At 45.7% G+C, this 23,455-nt stretch overlaps 1 protein-coding gene and 1 pseudogene across 1 annotated transcript; both read left to right on the top strand.

The window, feature by feature from the left end:
* The first annotated feature begins 2,122 nt into the window (after window positions 1-2,122).
* On the top strand, window positions 2,123-9,097 carry RPS10 (ribosomal protein S10). The gene is made up of 6 exons (XM_086371211.1): window positions 2,123-2,160; window positions 3,253-3,402; window positions 3,606-3,777; window positions 5,757-5,834; window positions 8,286-8,341; window positions 9,007-9,097. Exons 2-6 carry the CDS (start codon window positions 3,253-3,255, stop codon window positions 9,046-9,048), a joined length of 498 nt encoding a protein of 165 aa, XP_086227337.1. The 5' UTR covers window positions 2,123-2,160; the 3' UTR covers window positions 9,049-9,097.
* Window positions 9,098-16,151: 7,054 nt separating this feature from the next.
* Window positions 16,152-16,615, top strand: LOC147346616 (cytochrome c oxidase subunit 5B, mitochondrial pseudogene; annotated as a pseudogene).
* Window positions 16,616-23,455: the final 6,840 nt, after the last annotated feature.

Genomic DNA, 23,455 nt, shown 5'->3' with positions numbered 1-23,455 from the left:
ACCACATTTTTTATTAAAAAAATTGTATTGGGAATTCCTTGGTGGTTCAGGTGGTCAAGATTCTACTGCAGGGGACACTGGTTTGATCCCTGGTCAAGGAACTAAGAGTCCTCATGCCCTGCTCCATGACTCCCCAAATTTTATTGAAATATAGTTGATTTACAATATCGTGTCAGTTTCAAGGGCACAGGAGTGATTCAGTTATATATTCTTTTTCAGATTCTTTTCCTTTATAGGTTATTACATAATACCGAGTAGAGTCTCCTGTGCCATATCCAGTAGGTCCTTGCTGTTTACCTGTTTTATATATAGTAGTGTGTATATGTTAACTCCAGCCTCCTAATTTATCCCTGCCTGCCTTCACTCGTCCTGTCTCTTTTAATCTCTGGACTACATGGTGAATGCTTTTTGTTTTTGTTCTTGTTTTACTTCTGTCTTCTATTTCATGATTTTTCTATTCAAGTGTATCAAATCTGTTGTTTATTTTTTAAAATTAACTTTCAAATCTCAATCATTTTAGTTTTTATTGCTAGGAATTCTATGGTATTCTTTTCCAAATCTGCTTGACCAGTCCTTAGATTATGTTGTTCTTTGTCCAAATGTTCAAGATATTAAAAAAAAAATCTGTACACATGTTTGAATCTTATTTTTTTTTAATTGTGATAAAACATACATAACATTGGAAAAGGAAATGACAACCCACTCCAGTATTCTTGCCTGGGAAATCCCATGGGCAGAGGAGCCTGGTGGGCTACATACAGTCCACGGGGTTGAAAGCATTGGACACAACTTAGCAAGTAAACCAACACCACCAAGATACATAATATAAAATTTACCATGTTAACCATTTTAAGTATACAATTCAGTAGTGTTAAATAATTCACATTGTTGTTCAATCGATCTCCAGAATTCTTTTCATCTTGCAAATTTATTTTTAAACTGTGAAAGGACAGAAACACTTGAAGAAACTATAGGTGAATATTTATATGATGTTGAAATATGGAGTGACTTTTTAGGCATTGCACCAGAGCCTGAAACTGTAACAATTTTAATAGAAAAGTGTGAAACTTCTTTAAAATACCATGAAAACTGAGACAAACTAAAAAAACTGGGAGAAATTCTTGAAAAATACGTGAGAAAGGGTTAATTGCTTTAACACATAGAGAATAATGTCAAGTCAGTAAGAAAATGTTAATAACTGCTGACCAGAATGTAACTGATAATGCCTTCCAGAAGTCAATGTGGCATGTGTCAAAAACCTAAAAATGTGCGCTAACACTGTAACTCAACAATTACACTGCCAAGGCTTTGTCCTAAAGAGACTGACAAGTGTGCAGATAAGTGTGTGGCATCATTAGTTATAACATTAAAGGATTAATATATATACATATATATATCCAATCACAGAGTGTTGATTAAATCATCCATCACATAGTCATTAAAATTGTAGGTATTAATTACCTTGAAGAGAGATTCATGATACAGCTGTAAAAGAAAAAAAAACAAAACAGGTTTCCAAATACGTACAACATACGTATCACAACATACGTACAAATCATCCCAGTTTTGTCAAAAAATACATTTCCTATGACCCACGTTTGATCCCTGGGTCCGGAAAATGCCCTGGAGAAGGGAATGACGACCCGCTCCAGTGTTCTTGCCTGGAGAATCCCATGGACAGAGAGAGGAGCCTGGCAGGCTACAGTCCGTGGGGTCGCAAATAGCCGGACTCGACTGAGCTGGGCAGCTAACACTTTTGTTTCACTTCGTACCAAAACGTTAATAGCGACTCACTGGTTGATGGAATTTTATTCTTTCATTATTGGTATTGCCGTCACTGTTATTTTGTAGGCAGGGTATTTCCTTTTCCCTGCTCAAAGAACATATATTCCTTACATAATAATAAGTTAAATTAACCGGTGGGAAACGGAGAAAATAAAGACGTAGCGTGTTTCTAAAGGACCCGACCAGGCAAGAAAGTGATCATTTCTTGATGAGGCACGCCGGCTCCCGGGCCGCCAGTCTCTCAGGCACCGCCGAGGCCGCCCCAGGCAGCTCGCGGGTCCTGACAAGGGGCGGGGCCCGGCAGCCCGGAAGAGGCCTCGCTCCGCGCATGCCCCTTCCTTTCCAGCGCCGGCCCCGGACACAGCAACCGTCGCGGTGAGTCTCTCCGGCGTCGCGGTGCCATCGGCCCCCATCCTGGCTCTGTCTCCGCCGCCGCCGTCGTGCCTCGCCGGGTTAAGGGTGGCGGGGGCCCTCTCCCGCTCCCCGCACGTCCATTTCCTAGCAGGCAGGGCCCAGAAGCGCATTTCTTGGGGGGCAGTAGTGGGGCCCTGGCAGGCGAAGATTGGTGTCCGGATGGAGGAGGGGAAGATGAAACCCTAGAGTGGCGGGGACCGTCCGGGCGAGACTGGGGAGACTGTGTCCCTTCCTCACGCTTTTTTCTTTTTTTCGGGGTAGAACCCTCCGAACTGCCTCCCTGCTCGGCCATGGAGCTCTGGTTTAGGAGTAGAGGGGTGGGCTGTGAGGGCCTCAGCCTTTTGCTTTGGGGTCAGAGACCCGTCACGGATCGACAGGCTTCTGGCCCCTTCTCGCTCGCCAGAAGGCACCGCCGCACGCGTTCAGCATTAGGTATAGTTGCTGATAAGCCCCAAACACTCCGAGGGTGTAGGGTCTGAGGGGCTTCCCTGACAGCCCAGTTGGTAAAGAATCCGCCTGCAATGCAGGAGACCCCAGTTCGATTCCTGGGTCGGGAAGATCCGCTGGAGAAGGGATAGGTTACCCATTCCAGTATTTTTGGGCTTCCCTGGTGGCTCAGCTGGCAAAGATTCTGCCTGCAATGCGGGAGACCACTCCAGTATTTGGCCTGGAGAATTCCATAGGCTCTCAAAGAGTCGGACAGGACTGAGTGACTTTCACTATAAGGGTCTGACCCCTGCCCCGTTTATACTTGCATTGTGAGAGTGAAAATCAGGTGGGAATGTCCCCCTAGCCCCACCCTCGTTTTATCTTAAAGTGCGGACAACTTCTCCATGAATCCTGTTTTTGAGGGTGGAGGAGGGAACTAGTGACGGTTGGGCTTAAGTTTGTAGGGGTTTAAATTCCTGTTTCCTGCATGTTCTTCAGTATGTTTGAGACTTCTACCCGTTGGATAGTGACTCTTGTGTGTGGGTTCAGTCTTATGGGGTGATGAACTGGGTTATGGCTCTGGCCACAGTGCTCAGAAGTATTCTTGCTGATTTCTTCTTGCAGATGTTGATGCCTAAGAAGAACCGGATTGCCATTTATGAACTCCTTTTTAAGGAGGGGGTGATGGTGGCCAAGAAGGATGTCCACATGCCCAAGCACCCGGAGCTAGCAGACAAGAATGTGCCCAATCTTCACGTCATGAAAGCCATGCAGGTAGCTGGGGTGTGGGTGGAGGGGGCTTTTCCACTGGTGTTCAAGGCGAGGTCAGGACTCCCAGTGCCGCCTGCTACCTTAAAGGGCTGTAAGGTAGATACACCGTGGAAGCTCGTCTGCTGTGCAGTTTAGCTTCCCGTTTGCACTGCCTTCCTAGCTTCAAGCCTCTAGTTCTGTCTTAACAGTGGTGTTCTGTCTTACAGTCTCTCAAGTCACGAGGCTACGTGAAGGAACAGTTTGCCTGGAGACATTTCTACTGGTACCTCACCAACGAGGGCATCCAGTATCTCCGTGATTACCTCCACCTGCCCCCTGAGATCGTGCCCGCCACCCTGCGCCGCAGCCGTCCTGAGACTGGCCGGCCAAGGCCCAAAGGTACAGTGCTCACGTGATGTCTGCAAGGGCATCCTCTGAAGATCTTTCGGGGGGGAGAGGTGAAATGCTGGGGTTTTGTGTGGGCCAGGAGGTGGTCTTATTAATACATCACCATTGGAATCAACTTCTTTTTTTTTTTTAAATATAGGAGAACAAAGTCATACTTGTTTAAGTTTAAATTCTTAAAGATGACCGTAGCAGGAAGACTGCTTTGAAATTTGGCACAAATCATGCCACTGTTTTCCGTGAGCATGGGTTGTCTTTTTCCCAGATAACTCTGGTCTTGTTAGCTTTTCCTCCAGGAATTAGTGTCATTCTTTGCTTTGTACACATAAGCACATCTCTTGCCTGGATAGAATTCAATTTCATCTTGAGCATGTACACCTTCAGTTTTCAGGCGAGCTGTGTGCTCCCTCTGGTTTTGTAGATGGCTGCTTATAACCAGCAAAAATGGCCTTGGACCACAGACTTGTCGATGTATTTGTCATCTTAGAAGTCCCTGTTTGCAGCAGACCCCACTTGTTTGCTCTCGAGGTTTAGTTGCATGAATTCCACAGGATCCAGAATGGGTGAAAGAGTGGAATCAGCTTTTGGGGTACTCTGGCATGCAAGATCTAAGTCAAGTTCTAGAACCTTGAATGGAATTGAACACAGGTCTTCAGGCCATCCTAATAAGTGGTATTAAACACAGGCCAGATACATGTGGTAGGGTGTTGAGAGTTCAAGTAAACCAAGGTGTTTATCCCTCAAGAGGTCCAGAGCAAAGCTATTTACCACACGTGAAAAAAATGAAAAGAGTTTCTTGGCAGTGGGAGGAAAATAATCAAAAGCCAAATAGGACAGAACAGATGTAGAGAGAGAGTGTGTGTATGTGTATATATACATATATATCTGTATGTATACACACACATGTATAAATAATACTAGGAAAGGATCCTGTTTGCAGGAAGTTACCTTCTCACTTGAGATCATTGCTGGCTCACAATTGGCATTAGTCAAGTTTATGGTTCCCTTATTTTCTTTAAAAAAAAAAAACAACCCTGTACCAGAGGAGCCGTTTATGAGTTTGAGTAATGAAATGCAGAGATTACTAAAAACATGATCATCAGACTGCCTAGGTTCCCTGGAAAGACGTCATGGAGCTCAGGAATTTGTATTCTTTATGAAAACTCACGAGGGTGTTCTACTGGTTAGGTAGGATTACATGTGTGTAGAGCAAAGGTTCTTCATTGGACCTTGGAATCACTTTTATTTAATCATATAAATGCTATAGATAATTTTGTGGAGTAACAAGGTAGAGAGAATGCTAGATTGACCTTCCAGTGTTAGAATGTTGTCGCTTTTTAAATCTGCCTTAATATGTACGTTTCACAGCCTAGTGAGGTATAAGGCAAAGCCTGAGCAGAATTAAAGGAATCTTGGTGGCTTTTATTTATATACTTACATTGGAGGTAAGGCTTGCCGCTTATGGTGACTCCTTTCCTGTTTGCACTAGAAGTTTTCTATTTCAGAGATGGGTCAAGTTCAAAATTTTGGCTATTCAAATGTTTGTAGAAATGACTGGGTTTCTTTATTTGCCAGATATTTGGAAAATCTATGTTGAGAAATAGAAGAAAGCAGACCTTTTGCAGGTGTGGTGGTGGTATAGTTGTTAAGTCGTGTCCAACTCTTGCAACCCCAATGGACTGTAGCCTGCCAGACTCCTATCCATGGGATTCTCCAGGCAAGCATACTGGAGTGGGTTGCCATGTATAACATTTTAATAGGATGTGCATTCTCGTAGGTCTTTGAGGAGTCAGAATGTCACTGATGGCAAGTATCTAGCTGACAGTTCTGGGTGTAGGAGTTCTTGTCCCATTAACGCATCATAACCGAGTTTTTGCAAAGTGAAAGTGGAGAGCAGTTTTGAATTTTCCTGACCTGAAAGGAGAAGAGTTCCTGTGTTTCCCTGTGTTCATACTGTGGTTTAATCTGTGCAGGGCTGGAGGGAGAGCGACCTGCAAGACTCACTCGAGGGGAAGCCGACAGAGACACCTACAGACGAAGCGCCGTGCCCCGTGAGTATCCGCGTGTGGGTCTGGTGTTGGGGTGGAGTCTCAGGATGCTCCCCCGCCTGGGGCTCGGCCCTTGAAGATGCCAGGGTGACCAGTGAAGGTCCTTGGGTTCATCTCAGATCATTCCATCTGGAGTCCATTGTGCGTCTTGCCTTCTGCGGGGGTGGGGGGTTAGGAGGGACGCTGTCTGAGCTGGGGACACAAAACACTTTAAAGACCTTTAACTGGAACAAAACTGAAAACTTTCAGGAGAGCAACATGCTTTTCTTTGTTTTGTGTTCCTGTGTGGTAAGTTACTTGAGGGCAGGGCCCAATCACGTTTGTTTCTTTTTATTGCCAAAATAATGCAAAATTTTCTTTTTAAATAGCAGATATTCCCATTGATGGGAACCACAGATGTCTGTTCATACAATAGATACATTGAGTGCCTGTGGTTTATGCCAGACACGATTCTAGGAGCTAGGGGGTAGTAGTGTACATAAAAAGACGAGATGCTCTTCTCTCTTGAACTTGCATTTTGGTATTAGGAGATGAATAAGCAAAAGTAAGTGTATAATCATGTCCACGGTGGGTGCCACAGGGAAAAATTAAAGCAGGGGAGTAGGTATTGAAATTTCCAGTAGGATTTGCAGGAAAGGTCCTGTCAAAGTGAGATAGAAGCAAGCATCTGGGAGTAGTGAGGCTCCTGGGGGAAGGCGTCTGGCTTGTCCAAACAAGATGGCAGGAGTGTTAGATGAGGATGTCTTGTAGTTGTGGGCCATGGTAGGACTTGAGGTTTTACTCTGTAATAAGATGGGGAGGGATTCAGCTTGTTTTAAAGAGACTATCCTTGTTGCAGAAGTAGTAATTTGTGATATAAAAGCAAGGTATAAAAGGGAATTTATACTTTTACTACTCCTGCCTGGTGGCTCAGATGGTAAAGAATCTGCCTGGAAGGCAGGAGACCTGGGGAAGATCCCCCGGAGAAGGAAATGGCAATCCACTCCAGTGTTCTGGCCTGGAGAATTCCAGGGACAGAGGAGCCTGGCAGGCTACATACAGTCCATGGGGTCACAAAGAGTCAGACCCAACTGAATGACTTTCACTTCACTGTTGTCTCCTACTTGTGGTACCTGATTCTTCCGATGTGAAATAATGATAGAAGTGAGCACTTGAACTAAATACTCCTAAGAAAGAATTCCTCCAGCAGATGGGCTCTTGGTTCAGAGAAAGTTCGTGGTTGCTCTTTTTAGAAGTCATGGTACACTGGAAATGGGTCAGAGGATGTGACAGTTGGTCCTGAAGTGGAGGGTGGGGAAGTGAGCATTTCAGGGGGAGATGGGCATTGATCAGGTATGAAGATGGGAAGATACAGTGGCTCGCTGGTTGGGGGTTGCTGCTGAGTAGGCAGCAGCCTGTAGTGGGTGTGGTCTGACTTGGGCCAGAGGTAGGGTCGATTTGGATATGAATTACTGATTTAGCCCTGCCACTGCTACCACCCTGCCCCTCAAATGTGAATTGTACATTTTTATAGAAAGTTTAGTGTATATTAAATTTTTTTTAATTCCAGTATATTTTTAAATGTTACCTTAATTTTTAAAAAGTTACTTATTTATGGTCATGCTGGGTCTTCACTGCTGGGTGGACTTTTCTCCAGCTGCAGCTACTCTAGTTGTGGTGCAGTAGCTTCTCGTTGTGGAACACGGTCTCTGGAGCACAGGCTTGGTAGCTGTGGCTCATGGGCTAAGTTGTTCCGAGGCATGTGGGATCTTCCCGGATTAGGGATTGAACCCAGGTGTCCTGCATTGGCAGGTGGATTCTCTACCACTGAGCCACCAGGGAAGCCCTAAACTGTTACTTTAATATGTGCATTAGTGAGATACTTTGCGTTCTCTCGAGTCTTGAAGTCTCGTGGTATTTTGCACATGTCTCAGTTGGGACTGGTGGCTGCTATATAGAGCAGGGCGGAGTCTTGAAGTCTTGTGGTATTTTGCACACGTCTCAGTTGGGACTGGTGGCTGCTATATAGAGCAGGGCGGTCCTGGATCTTTCATCTTGTTTGCCACTTTCCCTTGGTGATAGTAGAATTGCTTTTTGTTTCTGTGAACCCTTCACCTCTTAGTGCTCCCGTCACTGAGCTCCCTCTGTGAGCTGGGTGCTGGTCTGAAGCGTGGAAGTAACTCAGTGATAGGAAGTGCCATATAGAAAGGGCATATAGTCCCGACTTTGTGGTCAAGGCAGCCTTCCTGGAGGAGGCAATAGTTCGGGCTGTGAGTAGAAACATGTCTTGCTCAGGAGAATGCGGGAGCAAAGGTGGCTCAGAAGATGTTTCCCCACTGCAGGGTGTAATTTGCTTGTACTTCATTCTTTGTTGACATGACTTTTCTTGCAAGATGAGCTTGGGTCACTTGTCCACCTTTGTTCTATGGTAGATCAGACCATTTGATGCATCTAAATCTGTGTTTCTCATTTCAGCTGGTGCCGACAAGAAGGCCGAGGCTGGGGCTGGGTCAGCAACTGAATTCCAGTTTGTAAGTGTCCCCCTTTTTGCTCTCAACCCTTTGGATCTGCTTCTTCAGGGATGTCCTAACCACACATTCCAAATAGGTTTTTACATTCAGGCACAGCCTGCAGTCTTCTGTAAAGAAAGAAATTACTGGAAATCTCACAAATCAACACTCCATGAGGCACAGTCATATTTTATAGTTCAGAAATGGTCAGCGTTACCCCCTGGGTTAGTTTCGTGAACTAAGCTGAGAACTGGACACTGGAGATCGAGCAGGCTGTAGACCCCAGTTCCCCATCTATAAAGTAGAGCTGGTGGTCATACCTATTTCAAGCTAATTGTGAGAGTAATTAATCCAAGTATAGTGTTCAGCCCTGGCATGGTGTATCACTGTCAGGACAGCTGCTGCCCCTGAGCAGCTCTTGACGGGACATGCTTGTTCTCTAGGTCTGCTTTGTGGGAAAGTGTATATGGTGACACAGGATCATGTCCTGTTGCTAGGTGCTTCCATGTGTGTATATGGGCACGCTCCAGAATGGGGGTCCTCACTCCCAGTTTACAAAGGTGACCCCAGAGTCTGTAAGAGGCAGGGCTGGATCCCCTGAGCCCTTACATTTGGGAGCCTCTCCAGTGATGATGAGGCCTGGCGCCCGGCACACCACTGATGCTGATATGTACCTTCTCTTGCAGAGAGGCGGATTTGGTCGTGGACGTGGTCAGCCACCTCAGTAAAGTTGAAAGGGATTGTTTTGTGTTGAATAAACCTGTAAACAGAAAAAAATAATCTTGTGTGCCCTGTTTTGTTTGCATTATCTCGCCTAAACAGGAATAGTTCAGGTTTAAGGGTTAGAGTGTAAGTGGGGCAGGACCAGATTGGTTTTGGGAATTGTCGTTTTCCAGGGTGACATCACTCGTTGCTGTTCGAGCTGTAGTGCTTGGCTTTGACCCGGGCCCTCCCTGTTCCAGCACTTGCTCCCTGTAGAGCCCTGTCCAGTGTGGTCACCATTCTGGGAGGTTGTGGGAAAGTTGAGCGTCTTGACCAGACCGACAGTGTTGGCTCGGCTCTGTCTGGTAGGAAAGCTGCTGTTCAGTTGGTGCTGGAATTACTAATCTTCAAAGCTCGGGGTTTATAAGAAACAGAAAAACACACGAAAATATCCTAAAGGGACTGCCCAGCCATCTGAAGGCCCCTTACCCCACCCTGGGATTTTTTATCTCTGCATAGTCAGAAAAATAATTGACAACTGGAGTTCTTGCTGTCCCAGGGCTCTGGCAAAACAGGAAATGCACTGTTTTCCTGAAGTTTGTTGGTGGTGACCCAGGATGACATGAGTGAATGGTGTTTATTCTTGGTGAGGCCAGATGTCACCTTTTCCCGTTCTGACCACACTGCCTGGCATGCAGGAAATTCATTCCCCCACCAGGGAATGAACCCGGGCCCAGGGCAATTGAAGTGCAGAGTCCTCTAACCAGAGTGCCATCTTGTAAGTACCCAGAGAGGATTGATGGGACAATTGCTGTGGTCCTGCACTACAAACACCATCTGCCTGGCACAGTGCCAGGGGGCAGGTGTTGAGGGCCCAGGGGCATGGGCTTGCAGGCAGGTTTGTTGGGTGAGATGCCAACTTCACTTTGCAGATCAAGTAAGGGCTGCTGATGGTTATAATCGGCATTTCCTGCACAGGGGTCAGCTTTTGAGGAGCAGCTCTGGGTCAGCCAGCAGGCCCACCAAGGTAAGGAAAGCCAGCAAGACTAGCTGAAGTGGCTTTTCAGGGGTATGGGAACGTGGGGATCATTGGTGGGGTTCTGCAGCTTTATATGGAGACGGAGAGAGAGCCAGGTGAGACTGGTAGCAGTTTGCTGAGCTGCATCAGTGGTTTTGCGCTGGGCAACCACAAAGCCATGTTGGTTCACCTATTGGCTGAAGCTCCAATCCTTTGGCCCCCTGATGCCAAGAACTGACTCATTGGAAAAGGCCCTGATGCTGGGAAAGACTGAAGACAGGAGGAGAAGGGGACAACAGGATGAGATGGTTGGTTGGCATCACCGACCTGGTGGACAGGGAAGCCTGGCGTGCTGCATTCCATGGGGTTGCAAAGAGCTGGACACAGCAACTGAACTGAACTAAAAGCTGAACCACCAATTTCAGTCTTGACAGGCTGTTGTAATTTAGACCACAGGGTGGCAGCCGACAGCAGCCCTGAGTTCACTCGGTCCTGGGAGGTGAACTTTGTATTCTGAACCACCAATGAGCAGAAACTTGCCTTGGCAGAGCGGCAGTGTTGGGGGAAGCTGTTTCAGAGCAGCCTGGGCTGCCTTGCCAAAGATTGCTTTTTATCCAATTTTTCTGCTGGCGCGAGCGATGTCAAGTGGTTGCCTGTGTTCGCACGCCTTGTGATTGTTTAACCTGGATTCTGCTGTGAAATGTTAGCTCTCAGCTTTACTGTTTCCCGCCGAGGCCAGCAAGTGAGCAGATGGGTTTCCTCTATAGCCTTGGTGATTTTCTGGCCCTAAAATGTCACTTTCTCAGCTAGGGCTCTTTGCCAACCCTTTCCCTCGTGATTTAAATTCATTCCAGAATGTGTTCTCCAAGATCACCCATGCACTCTGGGAAAACCCCAGGCATCTACAGGGTTATACAGATAAAAATCCACAGTTGGAGGTGTTCTTGCTGCCTGCCAGTCTCCCTCCTCTCTCCCCCTATGTTGGGAAATTAGGTGACCCCTGCCTATCAATAGTCACTGATAAGCTGCTTGGGGATCGATGCTGATAGATGCTCTCGGAAGGCTTGAAATTTTCCTTTAAGGACCTCACTGTTCAGTTAGGAAAGCAAAACCAAAGCTCTACATTGAGACCATAATACCAAGTACTGTATAGGTGGCAAATTGTTAGTCCAGACAAAGGAAATGGTGAGTGACAAAGGCAGTGGTGAGTGAGTGAAGGCTGAAGTGACCCAGAGGTCATGTGTCCGGTGGGGGGCTGGTGGTGAGACCAATCAGGACTGGAGAACAAAGATGTAAGGTGGTGCCAGGTTATGAAACTCGTCAAAATTTAAGGTTTTGGAGACTTCCCTGGTGGTCCAGTGGTTAAACCTCAGTGCTCCCAATGCAGGGGGCTCAGGTTCAATTACTGGTCAGGGGACTTGATCCCACATGCCACAACTAAATAATAAAAATTAAGATTTTTAAAAAATAAGTTTGGGAAAAACAAATATTTGCTATTACAAGTGCCTGAGAAGGTCACTTGAGGTGGATGGAGTACAAGGGGCGCAGGCCCCCCAGGCACATCCATCACTGGGTGGAAGCTTTGGAGAAGACTGAGCCTTTCTTCCAGGGTTGGTTTTGAGGCCCATGAAAGCCTGGCACCTGCCCACCAGCCCCATATTTGGCTCACCAGCTAATCCCCACCACTGCTACCACCAAAACAGGCTCCAGAGGATTTTTAAGGGATTTTTGAAGCTGACAGCTGAAGGCACATTTTCCTAATACAAACTTCCCTATATGGACACAAATCCCCTTTCCTTGAAAAATACAGTCCCCTTCCAGGGAGTGCCAACAACAGCTTTAAGCGTCTGTGTTTCTCTAAAAGTCCAGACTTTGGTTTGATTAATAAATGAACCTTCAAGAAGCAGCTGCCACATGCCTATGTTAGATGCTGGGACATGAAAATGTTTTTGAGAAGGATACATCCTCTGGGCCTGAAGACATGAGGGCCCACCTGGACCCTCCCTACATGAGTGTCTGGCCTGGGCCTCCAGCAGGGCAGTGTGGGCCCTAGGAATTCCCCAATTCTGCCCTAGTCTCCAGAAGCCAGACCGGCTAAGTGAGGACTAAGAGACAAGAGACACCTGTGCCCAGACTGTCTCCAAGCTTTGGGAATGCAGCCTGGAGTAGCCCTATAGCAATGTGGGCTTACAGGCTCCTCCTTGTCTGCCTCAGAATGCATTCATCAGTTCTAAGACCTGGGAGAAAGGAATCTCCCTGAGAGCACTGCTAGAGCAATTGGTTTAATCTGTCCTGGGACCTGGTCTGCCTAAGTTTCCAATGAACATAAAGTACTCTTGGCTCTCAGAGGATGCATCAGTGATTATTTTAGAGTGGGCTTTCAGGACAAAGTCTCAGGAGATTATTCTGTGGTCTACTGGCCGTAGGTGATGAGGCTGGGTGTGGAGGCAGGACTGCAAGATACTCCACAGTCCCAGTCCTTCCTCCTCCTCCTCGCTTCGTGCTACTGTGGACCTCCCCCAGAACCAGTGCAATGCCCTAAGAGGCCCCTTGTCTGCAGCTTTGCTCTGATTTCCACTACTTTCCCCACCCTAGTCACAGTTTTGAGAGACACATGTAAACAAAGGTATTCTTCATCTTCAGATCAGATCAGATCAGTCGCTCAGTCATGTCCGACTCTTTGCGACCCCATGAATCGCAACACGCCAGGCCTCCCTGTCCATCACCAACTCCTGGAGTTCACTGAGACTCACGTCCATCAAGTCAGTGATGCCATCCAGCCATCTCATCCTCTGTCGTCCCCTTTTCCTCTTGCCCCCAATCCCTCCCAGCATCAGAGTCTTTTCCAATGAGTCGGCTCTTCGCATGAGGTGGCCAAAGTACTGGAGTTTCAGCTTTAGCATCATTCCTCCCAAAGAAATCCCAGGGCTGATCTTCAGAATGGACTGGTTGAATCTCCTTGCAGTCCAAGGGACTCTCAAGAGTCTTCTCCAACACCACAGTTCAAAAGCATCAATTCTTCCACGCTCAGCCTTCTTCACAGTCCAACTCTCACATCCATACATGACCACAGGAAAAACCATAGCCTTGACTAGACGAACCTTTGTTGGCAAAGTAATGTCTCTGCTTTTGAATATGCTATCTAGGTTGGTCATAACTTTCCTTCCAAGGAGTAAGCGTCTTTTAATTTCATGGCTGCAGTCACCATCTGCAGTGATTTTGGAGCCCAGAAAAATAAAGTCTGACACTGTTTCCACTGTTTCCCCCTCTATTTCCCAAGAAGTGATGGGACCAGATGCCATGATCTTCATTTTCTGAATGTTGAGCTTTAAGCCAACTTTTTCACTCTCCACTTTCACTTTCATTAAGAGGCTTTTGAGTTCCTCTTCACTTTCTGCCATAAGGGTGGTGTCATCTGCATATCTGAGGTTATTGAGATTTCTCCCGGCAATCTTGATTCCAGCTTGTGTTTCTTCCAGTCCAGCGTTTCTCATGATGTACTCTGCATATAAGTTAAATAAGCAGGGTGACAATATACAGCCTTGACGTACTCCTTTTCCTATTTGGAACCAGTCTGTTGTTCCATGTCCAGTTCTAACTGTTGCTTCCTGACCTGCATACAGATTTCTCAAGAGGCAGGTCAGGTGGTCTGGTATTCCCATCTCTTTCAGAGTTTTCCACATTTGATTGTGATCCACACAGTCAAAGGCTTTGGCATAGTCAATAAAGCAGAAATAGATGTTTTTCTGGAACTCTCTTGCTTTTTCCATGATCCAGTGGCTGTTGGCAATTTGATCTCTGGTTCCTCTGCGTTTTCTAAAACCAGCTTGAACATCTGGAAGTTCACGGTTCACATATTGCTGAAGCCTGGCTTGGAGAATTTTGAGCATTACTTTACTAGCGTGTGAGATGAGTGCAATTGTGCGGTAGTTTGAGCATTCTTTGGCATTGCCTTTCTTTGGGATTGGAATGAAAACTGACCTTTTCCAGTCCTGTGGCTACTGCTGAGTGTTCCAAATTTGCTGGCATATTGAGTGGAGCACTTTCACAGCATCATCTTTTAGGATTTGGAATAGCTCAACTGGAATTCCATGACTTCCACTAGCTTTGTTCATAGTGACGCTTTCATCTTAAAATCCTTCCAAAGTTCCATGTTGCCTTCCAGAGCCTTCTAGAATCTAGGCAATGGCAGGCTCCGTGCATGGCCTAACAGGTTCATCTGTCGACCAAAACAAAGCTCCAAATTCCAGAATCCATCTACACTGACGCCCTTTCTCAACTTCAGGCTTTTTTGCTTGTGGTATTCCATGTGGGGGGAAATTCTCCCACCCCCGTCCACTCAGGGGTCTTGTTCATTCTTCAGATTAAATTATATCCTCTGAGAAGCCTTTCCTGGTAGAACCCACCCTACTGCAAAGTCCAATTAGAGGTTTCTCCTGGTATGCCCTGGGCGCCGAAGTTCTCCAGGCTGTGTGGAAGCTGCTCAGGTGCTAGACCATTTTCTCTGTGACACAACCTTGTCCAGGGTCGTAGCCCAGGGTCTCATACCGAGTAGTAGCTACTTTACAATTGTTTGCTGCATGAATGATGTCCTGGCAGGAGTGGTCTCCAAAGAGCTATCCCCTTCTGTAGAAAGGACACTGGTGAAGAAAAACTATCTCTGCGGAAGGGACTTCCTGGCTGTCCAGTAGTTAAGGCTCCATGCTTCAAATACAGGGGGCTTGGGTTCAGTCCCTGATTGGGGAACTAAGACCCTACATTCCTGCTGTCTGTGTGTGTGTGTGTGTGTGTGTGTGTGCGCGCGTGTGTGTTACTCAGTCATGTCTGACTCTGTGATTCCATGCACTGTAGCCTGCCAGGCTCCTCTGTCCATGGAATCCTCCAGGCAAGAATACTGGAGTGGGTTGCTGTTTCCTAATCCTGCTGTGTGGTGCAGCCAAAAAAAAAAAAAAAGTCTCTGCAGGAGCCTAGATTGGGAATGCAGAAGCGACTGTGACACTGATACATCCTGACCGCGGAGGGACTGCCAGCGCTGGGGAGGCAGGCCTAGAAAGTGGCCCGTGGCTGGGGCTGGAATTGAACTGGTGGCTTCTGGCGATGAGGGGAGCAAACATTATCAAGAGGAAGGCCTCCCACGGCGGGCCACTGTGACCCTTGGAGCTCAGTCGAACAGTTTAAAGTAGCATGAGACTGGCCTAGGCACGGATCCACAGAGTAACCGGAGAAGCAGCCTGGGGCTCCCTTCCCCAAGTCTAGGAGTTTGTATTCCTTTTATTCCTTTTTCTTCTTATTTTTGGTTACACTGAGTGGCATGTGGAGTCTTAGTTTACCAACCAGGGATGGAAACCTGCGCCCCCTGCATTGGAGGGTGAAGTGTTAATCATTGGACTGCCGGGAAAGTCCCTATTTTTATTCTTTTTTTTTTTCAGCTTTATTGAGGTATAATTGACATAAAGTACATATACAGGCACACCTTGGAGATATGGCTGGTTTAGTTTCAGACCTCTGCACAGTAAAATGAGTCACACAAATTTTTTTATTTCCCAGTGCGTATAAGTTATGATGCACTGTTGTGTGTAACAGCATTATGTCTGAAAAACAATATACATATCTTAATTTAAAAATGCTTTATTGCTGAGAAATGCTAACTACCATCTGAGCCTTCAGTGAGTCACAGTAGTAACATCAAAGACCACAGATCAGCATAACAAATAATAATGAAAAAGTCTGAAATATTGTAAGAATTAACAAAATATAACAGAGATATGAAGTGAGCAAATGCTGTTGGAAAATGGTAGATGACAGATGATCTTATTTGCAAGATAGAAACAGAGACACAGACAGAATAAGTGTCTGGACACTGAGGGAGGAAAGGGAGAGGCTTGGATGAGTTGGGAGATTGGGATTGACGTATGTATACCACTGATACTGCATATAAAATAACTAATGAGAACCTACTGTAGAGCACAGGGGACTCAGTGCTCTGTGGTGACCTAAATGGGAAGGAAATCTGAAAAAAAATGGTTATATGTATACATACAGCTGATTTACTTTGCTGTACAATGGAAACTAATATGACTATTGTAAAGCAACTATACTCCAATAAAAATTAATTTAAAGCTGGAAGTGCTGGTGTTTGTAGTGGGCGTGATGGCATCAAGGTTACTCCGTGGAGCTTGAGTTTTGGCCTCCCAGGCCCTGAGAGCCCGGGGTCCAAATGGAGTCTCCGTGGTGCGCTCTATGGCGTCTGGAGGTAGTGTTCCTACTGATGAAGAGCAGGCGACTGGGCTAGAGAGGGAGGTCATGCTGGCTGCTCGCAAGGGACAGGACCCATACAATATACTTGCCCCAAAGGCAACCTCAGGTACCAAGGAAGACCCTAATGTACCAAGGAAGATCCTAATTTAGTCCCCTCCATCACCAACAAGCGGACAGTGGGCTGCATCTGTGAAGAAGACAACAGTACTGTCATCTGGTTCTGGCTGCACAAAGGCGAGGCCCAGCAATGCCCCAGCTGTGGAACCCATTACAAGCTGGTGCCACACCAGTTGGCCCACTGAGCATTACACTAATGCACTCAGAATATGATGTGGAATTCCTTCTTTCCAGTAAAGACTAGCCATAATACATTGGCTTCTCCTCCCATAAAAAAAAAAAAAAATTAATTAAAAAAATGGCACTATGACTTCCCTGGTGGTCCAGTGGCTAAGACGTGGCGCTCCCAATGCAAGGGGCCCAGGTTCAATCCTTGGACAGGGAACTAGATCCTACATGCCACAACTAAGTACCATAACTAAGACCTGGTGCAGCCAAGTAAAATTTTTTTTAAATAGTAATAAAAATTAAAAATGGCAGATATAGACTTGCTTGATGCATGGTTGCCACCAACCCTCAATTTATAAAAAAAAAAACTCAGTATCTGTGATGGATATGAGTTTGAGTGAACTCCGGGAGTTGGTGATGGACAGGGAGGCATGGCGTGCTGTGATTCATGGGGTCGAAAAGAGTCAGACACGACTGCGCGACTGAACTGACTGACTGACTGACTGATAAATGAGATATGCCTTTATTTAGACTGTCAGTTCAGTTCAGTTCAGTCCAGTCCCACAGTCGTGTCCGACTCCTTGCGATCCCATGAATCGCAGCACGCCAGGCCTCCCTGTCCATCACCAACTCCCGGAGTTCACTCAGACTCATGTCCATTGAGTCAGTGATGCCATCCAGCCATCTCATCCTCTGTCGTCCCCTTCTCCTCCTGCCCCCAATCCCTCCCAGCATCAGAGTCTTTTCCAATGTGTCAACTCTTTGCATGAGGTGGCCAAAGTACTGGAGTTTCAGCTTTAGCATCAGTCCTTCCAATGAAATCCCAGGGCTGATCTCCTTCAGAATGGACTGGTTGCAAAAAAAAAAAAAAGAATGGACTGGTTGGATCTCTCAAGAGTCTTCTCCAACACCACAGTTCAAAAGCATCAATTCTTCGGCGCTCAGCCTTCTTCATAGTCCAACTCTCACATCCATACTTAACCACAGGAAAAACCATAGCCTTGACTAGACGGACCTTTGTTGGCAAAGTAATGTCTCTGCTTTTGAATATGCTATCTAGGTTGGTCATAACTTTCCTTCCAAGGAGTAAGCGTCTTTTAATTTCATGGCTGCAGTCACCATCTGCAGTGATTTTGGAGCCCAAAAAAATAAAGTCTGCCACTGTTTCCACTGTTTCCCCCTCTATTTCCCATGAAGTGATGGGACCGGATGCCATGATCTTCATTTTCTGAATGTTGAGCTTTAAGCCAACTTTTTCACTCTCTACTTTCACTTTCATCAAGAGGCTTTTGAGTTCCTCTTCACTTTCTGCCATAAGGGTGGTGTCATCTGCATATCTGAGGTTATTGAGATTTCTCCCAGCAATCTTGATTCCAGCTTGTGCTTCTTCCAGTCCAGCGTTTCTCATGATGTACTCTGCATAGAAGTTAAATAAGCAGGGTGACAATATACAGCCTTGACGTACTCTTTTTCCTATTTGGAATCAGTCTGTTGTTCCATGTCCAGTTCTAACTGTTGCTTCCTGACCTGCATACAGATTTCTCAAGAGGCAGGTCAGGTGGTCTGGTATTCCCATCTCTTTCAGAATTTTCCACATTTGATTGTGATCCACACAGTCAAAGGCTTTGGCATAGCCAATAAAGCATAAATAGATGTTTTTCTGGAACTCTCTTGCTTTTTCCATGATCCAGGGGCTGTTGGCAATTTGATCTCTGGTTCCTCTGCCTTTTCTAAATCCAGCTTGAACATCAGGAAGTTCACAGTTCATGTATTGCTGAAGCCTGGGTTGGAGAATTTTGAGCATTACTTTACTAGCATGTGAGATGAGTGCAATTGTGCGGTAGTTTGAGCATTCTTTGGCATTGCCTTTCTTTGGGATTGGAATGAAAACTGATCTTTTCCAGTCCTGTGGCCACTGCTGAGTGTTCCAAATTTGCTGGCATATTGAGTGTAGCACTTTCACAGCATCATCTTTTAGGATTTGGAATAGCTCAACTGGAATTCTATCACCTCCACTAGCTTTGTTTGTAGTGATGCTTTCTAAGGCCCACTTGACTTCACATTCCAGGATGTCTGGCTCTAGGTGAGTGATCACACCATTGTGATTATCTGGGTCATGAAAACCTTTTTTGTATAGTTCTTCTGTGTATTCTTGCCACCTCTTCTTAATATCTTCTGCTTCTGTTAGGTCCATACCATTTCTGTCCTTTATCGAGCCCATCTTTGCATGAAATGTTCCCTTGGTTATCTCTAATTTTTTGAAGAGATCTCTAGTCTTTCCCATTCTGTTGTTTTCCTCTATTTCTTTGCACTGATTGCTGAGGAAGGCTTTCTTATCTCTTCTTGCTATTCTTTGGAACTCTGCATTCAGATGCTTATCTTTCATTTTCTCCTTTGCTTTTCGCTTCTCTTCTTTTCACAGCTATTTGTAAGGCCTCCCCAGACAGCCATTTTGCTTTTTTGCATTTCTTTTCCATGGGGATGGTATTGATCCCTGTCTCCCGTACAATGTCATGAACCTCATTCCATAGTTCATCAGGTACAGTCTGATAAATTTTGACATATGTATAAGCCCATGAAATCAAAATAATGACTGGTAATCCCTCGCCCCATCCCCAGCCTTTGTGCCTGATATGCTTTCTGTCAATATAGGTTAGTTTGCATTTTCTAGAGTTTTATAAAGATGGGATTATACAATATGCACTTTTTTATAGGCTGGCTTCTTAGCCACATTGAGATTCATCACAGTCATTGCCTGGTATCAAGTTCCTTTTTGTTGCAAAGTAGGAGAAGGCAATGGCACCCCACTCCAGTACTCTTGCCTGGAAAATCCCATGGACGAAGGAGCCTGGTAGGCTGCAGACCATGGGGTCGCTAAGAGTCGGACACGACTGAGCGACTTCACTTTCACTTTTCCCTTTCATGCATCGGAGAAGGAAATGGCAACCCACTCCAGTGTTCTTGCCTGGAGAATCCCAGGGACAGGGGAGCCTGGTGGGCTGCCATCTATGGGGTCGCACAGAGTCGGACACGACTGAAGCGACTTAGCAGCAGCAGCAGCAGCAGCAGCAGTATTCCATTGTAGGGACACAGCACCGTTTTTAATCCATTCACCTGTTAGTGGGCCTTTGGGAATTGTGACTAAAGCTACAGTGAACACTCATGTTCCTTTGTGAGGACACATAGTTTTACATCTCTTGGGTACATACCTAGGGATGGAGTTGCTAGACCACCTAGCAACTTTGTAACATTTTGAGGAGTGGCTAAACTGTTTTCCCAAGCGGCTGCACCATTTTACATTTCCCACTGGTAGCACATGACTTTGAATTGCTTTCATCTTCACCGAAACTTGGGCTGTTCGGTCTTTTTATTTTAGCCACTCTAATAGGTTTGAAAGTTGGGATCTTATCCTGTTGATTGATAGTTGAGTAGTTAATAACGTAATGGTGAGGATTGGTGTAGCCAGCAGTGCCGGATGCTTGGCAAACATTAATACTTAAAACCCCACTGCAGGAAACTGTAAACGGAATCTAGGTCTGCGCACTGACTGCACTGGGGCACTGAGTGGTCACGGGTAAGCCACGCAGTCAATAGTGACCACAATACACATTCAGCTCGCTAACGGGAAAGGGAGGGGGGAAATCCATCATTGGATTGCTCGGTTTTAGAAAGGGAAACTGCGACAGAATGAGGGCATTAGCAGGGGGAGAACTGAAAGGGACTGTTGAAAAAGTTACAACCCCTAGAAAGCCTGGAGCCCATGTCTATTAAAAGTGCTTTATTGGAAGCCTGTGATAAATGCATGGCACAAATCCAAAAGAACAGCCACTTAAAAAAAATAAGCCCTGCATGGTTTACTGACATATCAAAGAGGCCATTGTGAGGAGAAGGGCATCTTTAAAAATACATATTAGAGGAAAGATAATACATACAAATACATATTAAATGGGAGAGGATCCCCAAGCTGAGGGAATTAAGAGACCTCAAAATGGAGCAAAACTTGTAAAAGTCACAAATCAAATGGTATTAAAAATTTCTGAAGAGGACCAGCAAGAAATGTCAAAGTAAATGGTTCTAGTTTATTTCAGTGCATGAGAGGCAGGAGGTCAGTTTGAGAATCTAGGGTCACCAGCTCATCAATATGCAAAGAGAGTACAGGAAGGCAGACTGGAAGGGGGGGATGAACAGTCATTGACTCTGACATCTTTGCCATCATCACACAGAGATTCCCCTTTCCATTAAAATAAAAAAATATGGAAAATTTCAAATATAAACACAAAAGTGTAATAAGCTACCATATACGCACCACCAAGCTTCAACAGTCAACAATCTGCCACACTTGTTACATCAATCCCTATACTCAGATCAGTTCAGTTCAGTCACTCAGTCGTGTCCAACTCTTTGCGACCCCATGAATCGCAGCACGCCAGGCCTCCCTGTCCATCACAAACTCCCGGAGTTCACTCAGACTCATGTCCATTGAGTCAGTGATGCCATCCAGCCATCTCATCCTCTGTCGTCCCCGTCTCCTCCTGCCCCCAATCCCTCCCAGCATCAGAGTCTTTTCCAATCAAGTCAGCTCTTCGCATGAGGTGGCTAAAGTACTGGAGTTTCAGCTTCAGCATCATTCCCTCCAAAGAAACCCCAGGGCTGATCTCCTTCAGAATGGACTGGTTGGATCTCCTTGCAGTCCAAGGGCCTCTCAAGAGTCTTCTCCAACACCACAGTTCAAAAGCATCAATTCTTAGGTGCTCAGCCTTCTTCACAGGCCAACTCTCACATCCATACATGACCACAGGAAAAACCATAGCCTTGACTAGATGGACCTTTGTTGGCAAAGTAATGTCTCTGCTTTTGAATATGCTATCTAGGTTGGTCATAACTTTCCTTCCAAAGAGTAAGCGTCTTTTAATTTCATGGCTGCAGTTACCATCTTCAGTGATTTTGGAGCTCAGAAAAATAGTCTGCCACTGTTTCCACTGTTTCCCCCTCTATTTCCCATGAAGTGATGGGACCGGATGCCATGATCTTCATTTTCTGAATGTTGAGCTTTAAGCCAACTTTTTCACTCTCTACTTTCACTTTCATCAAGAGGCTTTTGAGTTCCTCTTCACTTTCTGCCATAAGGGTGGTGTCATCTGCATATCTGAGGTTATTGAGATTTCTCCCAGCAATCTTGATTCCAGCTTGTGCTTCTTCCAGTCCAGCGTTTCTCATGATGTACTCTGCATAGAAGTTAAATAAGCAGGGTGACAATATACAGCCTTGACGTACTCCTTTTCCTATTTGGAACCAGTCTGTTGTTCCATGTCCAGTTCTAACTGTTGCTTCCTGACCTGCATACAGATTTCTCAAGAGGCAGTTGGTCTGGTATTCCCATCTCTTTCAGAATTTTCCACGATTTATTGATCCACACAGTCAAAGGCTTTGGCATAGTCAATAAAGCAGAAGTAGATGTTTTTCTGGAACTCTCTTGCTTTTCCCATGATCCAGGGGCTGTTGGCAATTTGATCTCTGGTTCCTCTGCCTTTTCTAAATCCAGCTTGAACATCAGGAAGTTCACGGTTCACGTATTGCTGAAGCCTGGCTTGGAGAATTTTGAGCATTACTTTACTAGCGTGTGAGATGAGTGCAATTGTGCGGTAGTTTGAGCATTCTTTGGCATTGCCTTTCTTTGGGATTGGAATGAAAACTGACCTTTTCCAGTCCTGTGGCCACTGCTGAGTTTTCCAAATTTGCTGGCATATTGAGTGGAGCACTTTTCACAGCATCATCTTTCAGGATTTTAAATAGTTCAACTGGAATTCCATCACCTCCACTAGCTTTGTTTGTAGTGATGCTTTCTAAGGCCCACTTAACTTCACATTCCAGGATGTCTGGCTCTAGGTCAGTGATCACACCATCGTGATTATCTGAGTCGTGAAGATCTTTTTTGTACCGTTCTTCTGTGTATTCTTGCCACCTCTTCTTAATATCTTCTGCTTCTGTTACTCACTTACCCCTAACTTGGTAATTTTTTAGTCAAGTTTACATGCAGTAAAATTCACCCTTTTCAGGGATACAGTTCTGAGTTTTGATAAACATAGGCATGTAACCAGGCTTCCTGGGTAGCTCAGCAGGTAATGAATCTGCCTGCAATGCAGGAGACCCCGGTTCAATTCCTGGGTCACGAAGTTCCCCTAGAGAAAGGAAAGGTTACCCACTTCAGTATTCTTGGGCTTCTCTGGTGGCTCAGATGGTAAAGAGTCCTCCTGCAATGCTGGGGACCTGGGTTCGATCACTGGGTTGGGAAAATCCCCTGGAGGAGGGCATGGCAACCCATTCCAGTATTCTTGCCTGGAGAATCCCCATGGACAGAGGAGCCTGGTGGGCTACAGTCTAGAGGGTTGCAAAGGGTCAGACATGACTGAGCGACTAAGCACAGGCATGTAATCACCACCACAGCAAAGCTATAGTACCTTTCCATCACTGTAAAAAGGTCCGCTGTGCTGCCCCTGTGTGGTCAACACTCTCTTCATAATTGTATCTTCCCCAGAATATCAGCAAACTGGAACCAGAGCACTTCCCTGGTGGTCCAGTGGCTAAGACTTCATGCACCCAATGCAGAGGGTCCGGGTTCAACCCCTGGTCAGGGAACTAGATCCCACAAGCTGCAACTAAGACTTGATACAGTCATATAAATACACACACACACACACACATATTAAAGAACACTGGAACCACACAGTACATCCTCCTTTGTGTCTGACTTACTTTGCTCAGCATATGGCTCTGAGATTCATCTATGATGTTGCCTGTATAGGTAGTTTCTTCCTTTCTATTGCTGAGTAGTATTCAACTGTGTGGATGTACTACAACTTATTCATTTTTAT

This window comes from Bos grunniens, chromosome 23 (assembly GCF_055505025.1).
Source record: "Bos grunniens cultivar Pamir isolate PY7600 chromosome 23, Bosgru_T2T1.0, whole genome shotgun sequence".
NCBI classification, from domain to species: domain Eukaryota; kingdom Metazoa; phylum Chordata; class Mammalia; order Artiodactyla; family Bovidae; genus Bos; species Bos grunniens.
The sequence above is the reverse complement of the archived record's forward strand: the minus strand, read 5'-3'. Positions and strand labels throughout refer to the sequence as shown.